This window comes from Ananas comosus, linkage group 6 (assembly GCF_001540865.1).
Source record: "Ananas comosus cultivar F153 linkage group 6, ASM154086v1, whole genome shotgun sequence".
In the NCBI taxonomy this organism is placed as follows: Eukaryota; Viridiplantae; Streptophyta; class Magnoliopsida; order Poales; family Bromeliaceae; genus Ananas; species Ananas comosus.
In genome coordinates, this window is record NC_033626.1 from 1969599 (window position 1) to 1978093 (window position 8495).

At 31.0% G+C, this 8495-nt stretch overlaps 1 protein-coding gene across 1 annotated transcript; it reads left to right on the forward strand.

Moving 5' to 3' along the window:
- Positions 3205-3950, forward strand: LOC109712076. Its single transcript, XM_020235504.1, has one exon. It carries the CDS (start codon positions 3330-3332, stop codon positions 3819-3821), a length of 492 nt encoding a protein of 163 aa, XP_020091093.1. The 5' UTR covers positions 3205-3329; the 3' UTR covers positions 3822-3950.

Consider the following 8495-nt stretch of genomic DNA (forward strand, 5'->3'; position numbering starts at 1 on the left):
ACTTTTATTCAGGACACAATCAGTGTCATTAAAAAAAACTTTTCCTTTGCAAAAAAAAATATTAACTTCACAGAATATTACAGAGGAAATATTTAACTCTTCAACTTTTAACCTCATATCAAACTAGCACATAAAACTTTACAATATTAGGATAAATATATAAAATATAGCATAAAACCTTTTAAATGAGATAAATATTTTTTAACAAATTTGACCCTTATAAATTTTTTAATAAATATCTTTTAATAAATTCTAAAACACTAAACCCTTGGACCAGTTCTCCACAAGGTATGAGTTGGAAATTGGAAACAAATAAGAGATTGAAAGGGACCCAAATGACTGGTTCTTCAAAGAGTGTGATTTGGAAACTTTTTTTTAAAAAAGGGAGTTAAAAAGTGTTGATTCTTCTAAACCAACACATTTGGACAAGGGACACATTATATAGATCTAAATATAACTAAATCCAATGTCCCCATATTATATTATATAGATCTCAAAGAGTGGAAGGAGCCTAACATATTGCAAAAAAGATAAATTAATGCACCATCCTTCTACATTAATTGCTATGTCTTGTATAGCCTATTTCCAACTTATTTTTACATAATATTAATATAATAATAGACAAATCCATATCATCTTACAAGGACTTTTGTCAAGGATGCATCCACAGGTCCAGTGTCTGTAGTTTGTCTTTATTTATTTATTTTATTTTTTAAGAGAAAAGATAGCAAGCTATTCGCTTCATTCAATAAAGGAGAGATGAAGTAAACAAATGAGATGGAAGCATCCAAGACTTTCTGAAAAAAGAGAAACGTAACAGCGAGATAAAAGAGCAACAAAAGGAGAAAAGAAAAAAGAGACAGGTGGGTCGTAAAAGGGCCCGTAAACCGTCAACCGTAAGCAGCTAGCATTCTTTAGCAGTTTTCTATCCAATCTTGCATCAGTAACTTAATCTGTTCGATCATCAGGTAAGGTGTGGTGTATTTTGCTCTGAAAATACTATTGTTTCTTTTGGTCCAGATAGTGTTTGTCGTTTGTCATCAGTGAAAAATAGTAATAGTTTATATTTCTAGGCTATGTTTGAGATTGTGAGGATATGCGTTATACATATGAGGTGAAAAGCTGCAGAGATTGCAGTGATTCGATTAATATATTATTTTTGCTATGTTTCTCTCTCTTATATATATAAACAAAAAATAAATTATAAATTAGTGGTGTGCAATGTGCATGTTAACAAGAAGTACGTGTACTATTCAAGATGATAATGACGAAATACTCACTTTCGGTGTCTGGTTTACCAAATTTTAATTTTGATCAAAACTCAAACTCTAAAAAAAAAAAAAGGAATGAGAAAGAAAATATTGAAGTTTTAATGATGAATAACTTCAATTTTTACATCATTGACAAACTAATATGAGAACAGGTAAACCTCCATTAATTTCCTATATAGAAAAACAAAAAGACCCTAAAAGGAACAGTAAAATGCTTTGTTGTTATGATTATTCAATGGGTGTAATGTGTGCCAATTCTTTCTTATCAAAATTGCCCAAGAAAAAGTCTATGGAGTGGTTGTGACGGCAAAACTAATCCCCTTTCTATAATCTTACTAATTTTCATAAACAATAAATTTAAGGGAGAATTTCAAATATCACCCCTATAGTTTCGCAATTTCTCACTTTGGTACCTTATGATTTAAAGTGTATGATTTAGTACCCTGTGGTTTTATTTTTTTTTTTTATTATTCCTTCCACTATTTTTTTTTCGTTAAATCAGTAATAATGTGAAAACTAAAAGCTACTAAAGTGAATATTCAATAAACCAAAATAGGGTATCTCAAGTTTTTTGTATAAAATTTAATGAAATGTTAACGGAGGAGCTAGACGAAAAAAAAAAAAAAAATCATAGAGCACAAAATTAATACACTTTAAATCATATAATACTAAAGTGAGAAAGTAAAAAAAGTGCGAAACCATAATTAAAGCTTGCCCTAAACTTAAAAAAGAGTATACTCAGTGATTTGACTTGTAGCCAATCTCCACCTTTAGAAAATACTAGTCAACTTAGCTCAAGTGGATGGGTCATTTTCAATCTATTTTCAATCTTAATGGTAAATTATATTATATAACATGAAAATTAGAGTAAATTGTACGTTTGGTTCTCAAATTATAAGGGGTTAATACCCTAGTCTTTAAATTTTAATTTATCATAATTATTATTTAAATTTTAGAATTATTATTATTAAATTATATAATTAAATTTAATTGACTAAATATTAACGCATTGTTAATGTAAAAGTGATGTAGCATCTCATACCGATCCCATGTAACAAAATAAATTATTTGTTATGATTGACTGGATATAGATAATGTGCATGGTATATATATAAGCTTCTATATTGTAGGCTTTCTCCATTTTAAACATATTAATTTGTGTCATGCAAAATTATTAAAATTATATATATTATGAAAGATAATTTAAATTGTACGTTGGTCCTCAAAATTATACAGCAGGTAACATTTTGGTTTTTAAATTTTAATTTATTTAGAAGATTTAAAATTATTGCTATTAAGTGTTATAATATAATTTTGTCGACTAAATACTACGTATCATTGATGTAAAAATAATATAACATCTCTTACTTAGTTACTGATGCCATATAAACAAACTAATTATTTATCTATAGAAAAAACTTAAATTATGAAAGATAAATAGATGGAGTGGTGAGTGGATGGACCTGGTCTCGGTCCACAGCAGTTTTGCACACGGCATCTACATAGTCACAACATTAAAGAATTTCCATTTACATATTCACACTCAAGGTGGGGTCCACATTTATTTAATTAATGATATTTAAGGGAAATTTGTGACTCCCATTTATTCCCACGTGGCAGGTTTTTTTTTTCTAAATCCAGTGTTATTTTTTATATTACTAGAATAAAATTCTAAAATTTACAAGCCAAATGAGTCAAAAAATTACAGCTCCTTGTTGTGTAGAATTAAATTTTCCTTTCAGTAGTTTAACTCCTTCTTTTCCACTTGCACCACCTCCTACGCCACACACACACACACACACTCACTCTCTCTCTCTCTCTCTCTCTCTCTCTCTCTCTCTCTCTCTCTCTCTATATATATATATATATATATGTCACCGAACTACTACGTACTATTCCTATATATTATTCCTACCCTTCTGATCGCCTCTCTCTCTCTCTCTCTCGCTGGCCACAAAATTAATTTAAGCGCTAGCTTCGTGCAGAAGCAGAAGGCACTTTCGATAGATAGATAGATAGATAGATAGATAGCATCGATCGAGGGGAGGAGGTGGATCGATGGGGTGCGGGTGGTCCTCGTCGTGCTCGTGCTCGTGCGGGAAATCGCGGGCGTTGGAGTGCGTGCGCGTGGTCCACATCAACGGCTACGTGGAGGACTTCGGCCCCGCGCCCGTCACGGCGGGCGACGTCACCGGCCGCGCCAAGCAGCAGCCTGCTCGCCACGTGCTGTGCACGGCGGCCCNCCCTTCCGGCCCCCGCCCCTTCCGCCCCGACGACGTCCTCGAGCCCGGCCGGCTGTACTTCCTCCTCCCCCACGCCGCCCTCCTCTCCTCCGACTCCTCCCCGCTCGACCTCGCCTGCCTCCTCAACCGCCTCTCCGCCCTCGCCAAACGCCCCAGCCCCAGCCCCGCCCGCTCCCTTCCCCGCCCCTTCCCCGCCTGGACGCCGATGCCGTCGCGCCGCGCCGCCTGGCGCCCGCAGCTCGACCGGATCGACGAGCGCTCCTTCGGCCGCTCCAGGGACTCCATGCGGAGCACCGCCAGCACCTGACTCCGCACGCACGCACGCGCTCCGAGGTGCCCACATCCGGCACGTGCGGGACACGTGCTAACTCTCCCTCCCTCTCTCCCCCCCTTCTTTTTTTTTCTTTTTTTCTTTTGTTTGTTTGTGTGTGTGTCATCTCGGTGTATATTATTATTTATTTAGGATTAATTTCACACAGGTCCCTGCAAATATAGTAAATTACAAATATATCTCTATAAAATTTAATTTTTATATGTTGTCCTCGTAAAAGTCCTGATTTTTTCATATATGTTCCTCTGATTTGTTACCGTTAAAATACTATTTATTTTATAAGTGAAATGACCTTTTTGCCGCATTTATGTCCTTTCGAAAATCCCAATTTTATTTGAAGAGGGGTCAAAAGATTAATTCGCCTCATTAACTTACTATGGTTAACTAAATTTTTCTGACGAATTTTAACGGTAGGGATATATTTGAAAACATTAAGACTTTTACATAAATAAAAAATAAAAGTTCAACTTTATAGAGGCATATTAGTAATTTATTATATTTGTAGGGACCTGTATAAAATTAGATAACGCAAATATCCTGTTTTGCTAATACTATCAAAATTAATAATTTTTAATTTTTTTTTCAATTTTATATTACTTTATAATGTATTAAACATCTACAATTTGTTTTTACTGAATTTTACAGCTAAATTCCACAATATTTATTCTAATATTTTGAATCTGTTTGAAATAATAGTAAAGTGCATGAAGGTAATTAATGTAATTTTTAATTTACAGAGGTAATTGAGACAGGGACAAAGTAAGAATTTTTTTTGATTTAATTTAATTTTATTTTTTCTTGGGTAGTTGTTGTTTGTTGACCAAGTAGAGCATAATGATTTTTATTTTTTTAATGGTTAATCCAATTATGTGATGTGATAGTAGGTTTATGTAAAGATGATAAATTTTGAGACCTTATTTGGTATTATTTTTATTTTTATAAATAATTATTCCATGTGGTTAGATATATTATTTTATGAAAATTATTATTATTATTATTATCATAATTATTATTGTTGGGTGGCTTGTAGTTTAAAGTGGCCAACAAATATCTTCTTAAAAATTAAAATAAAGGGAGAAAGTGATCACTATTTTTTTTTTCTTTTTGTTGGCTAATAAATTCTCATAATGTGTAAGATGATTTTCAAAAAATAAAAAATAAAAACCTAATAATAAAACCACTCCTTTATTGTTCTTTATTTATATAACATAGTAAAGCTATAATATATCTTGAAGTAAACTAGATTGACATTATTAAATATATTTTAAATTTTTTAAATTTTAAAAAGTTAAATTTTATAATTTTTCTATGTCAATTGCCTAACGGTTAAGCGATTTCAAAATTGATAATTTTTAATATCTAATATAACAATTGAAATAAGTACTAAGCTAACAAGGTTAATGCCATAAATTGAAACTTAAAAATATTCATATTATAAACTAAATAAAAAATTAGCTATTCGAAGTTATATAAATTAATTGCTATTCAAATTGCATTCAAAGTTATTAGTATTAGTTCGCTTTTTGATTCATTCTTATCTTGTTAAAATTAAGGTACAATTTAAAGCACACAAAATCAATAAAAATTCAAAAAAACATATATAATAATATAATTAGTAAAATATTATTCTGATTTGTAAAATTAATTTTATAATTTTAAAAATGTAATGTATATATTATACTATTTTAAAAAATTTCGTGGATAAATATAGAATAAGCTTGATCATAATGTGTGATGTTGAAAAAGGATAGAATTTTGAACTCCGTAACTTATGTCAAAAATATTATTGAACTATAGTTTAATTAATACCTATTTTAATAATTTTTTTACTTATGTTTTATGTATAATTTATGCTATAAATAGTATATATAGTCACAATTCCCAGCGTTGCACCAATTTTTTCAGTAGTATAGTATTTGAGACTCATATTAAATGAAATTTAGTATTAATCAAAGTCAATTTTAGAGTATAAATGAATTGATTCAAAATACTTTCTTTCGTTTAACTCCCCGACCTTTCAAAAGAATACAAAAAAGTATAAATAATTTAGGATAAACTTCAAATATCGCTCCTATGGTTTCGTACTTTCTCGCTCTCTCTGTGCTTTAAAGTATATTAATTTAGTATCCTGTGGTTTTATTTTTTGTCCTTTCGTCAGTCTTTCAGTTAAATTTTTGGTTAAATCATATGCAAAAAATATCATATACCCTGTTTATAGTTTATCGAATATTTACTTTAGTACCCTTTAGTTTTAACTTTATCACTAATTTAATAAAAAAAAATTAGTAGAGGGAATAATAAAAAGAGAAAAATAAAAGCACAGAATACAAAATTTACACATCTTAAACCACAGAAATTGCAAAACCACAGAGGCAGCATTTGAAGTTTTTCCAATAATTTATGCAAGTCCTTTCCGTCATCTCGTACTATTGAAACTCGACGGACTGTCGCTTAAATTGCACCACTAATTCTTAAAGAGCAATCCTAGCCCTACAACTAAGGGACCGTGCTTAGCCCGGCACGGCACAGCACGATATGGATCCCTAAAATTTCATTCGGATCCGAGTCCGAACTTGAACATAATGGATTTATTCGATACTAAACGGATATATTTTCAGATATGAATATGAAAAATAAAAACTCGACAGATTCGAGTTCGAATATGAATTTTATCTCTACCTGATCCGAAGTAGAACTCAAATTGATTTTACATTATATAATAAATATAAATATTTGATGCCCTATTTAAATTTTATTTTAAAAAAATTTAAATTTAACGTAATATATTTTGAAATATGGTAAAAAGAATTAACTGCATCGGGTTCGGATTTCTTTTTGTTTCGAATTTTTGGTCGGATTCAATTTTGGATATGAATTTTTAAAATCCATCAAATTCGGATTCGGAATCAGAATCAGGTTTTGGATTTGGTGGTTAGATTCCGATTCGAGTTTGGATATGAATTTTGCAAATCCATTGGATTCGGATACGGATACGGATTCGGATTCGGGTTTCGGATTTGGTAGTGGGATTCGGGTTCGAGTTTGGATATGAATTTTTCAAAGCCGTCAGATTCGGATTCAGGTTTCGGATTGGCAGTCAGCCGGATTCGGATTGGAGTTTTTGAAAATCTGACCCGAATCCAACCCGTTAACGCCCCCACCCGTGCCCCATGAGCGGGCCATACTGGGCCATTCTTTTTTGGCCCACAACCCGGCATGGGACGGCCTGCATCAAAATGTGTGCTACCATGCCATAAGGCCAGCCCGCAGCCCACCACGAACCCACCGCGGGACATTTCTTTTTTTTTTTTTATATTTTGTAAAACATTTCTATCAAATATAGTTAAATTCTATTCACAATTTTCAATATTCGTCCTCAAGAATTATTTAAAACTTATTTACTAAACAAATAAATTCTGGTTTATAGTTTGAGGACTAAAATAAATTCTGTTCCATGAGAAAAAAAAAATAAAATTTAATTTTTTAAAACATGTGTAATAATTTGATGGGANTAAAAAAAAAAAAAAAAAAAAAAAAAACCTAAATTTTTATCCAGGGAGTGTTTGGTTCCTCGAAAATACCTAAAATTTTTTTCTCTAGGACAAAAGGTTTGCGAAACATTTTTAAAATTTTTCACTTGTTTAATTCGAAAAAAAATGGAAAATATCTAGTATTTATTAAAAGTTGTGTTTGTTTTAAGTTGTGCGTCGAATAGAGTCTGAATAAAGCTAATTCTGATTTTGCCGATGATTATTATTATTAAAAAAGTTTGCGAACTAAAATATTACATGCATCAAAGCTCGAGCCAAAAATTATTAATTAAAGTTTGATAACTAAAGTATCACGCGTCTTGTAATAACAAAAAATGTAAATTACTCATAATATTATTATCATACTTACTTTTAGTTGATTATCGAAACAAATTGTAGTGCATAAGAACACTGAAATGTCTTAGCTTATTATATATATCACCTGCATTTGGTACCACGTTGTTATCGCAACCAAGTAGATTCAAACTTCTAAAATCTTAAACTGAATATTTGTAACCAATCATAGATCGATGATGGTTACTTCTTTTCATAAACCTTTCATCTTTTTCACTGTCTTTTTCGAGGATTTTTTTACAAAATAATCTTCTAAAATTTTATAATTTGTGAATAATTTTGGTAAATTTATATTTTGCTAGCTAATTCTAGATCTCTTCGTCACGTAGGTGTCATGTAGATTTTTTTTTTCGAAACGCAGTGAATCATTCACCACATTCTGAAAGTCTCTCAGGCCTCTCTCTTAGAGACGGAGAATCGTTCCTGCACTCATTAAAACAGTTAATGATTTATCGTCTTCATAATTATTATTAGAATTGTACGTGGATTATATAAAAAATAGAAAAAAGTGAGGTTGTTAGGATTATACGTGGATTATTAGAATTTTTATTTGATTGTTAGAATTATATGGAAAAATTATTAGAATTTTCATATTCTTAAGATTATATGTGATTTATTAAAATTTTTATTTGATTGTTAAAATTGTATAGATAAATTATTAGGATTTTCAAGTTGTTAAGATTATATATGATTTGTTGAAATTTTTATATGTTTGTTAGAATTATATATGAGATATAGAAAATAAGCGAAAGGCAGGTGAATGATT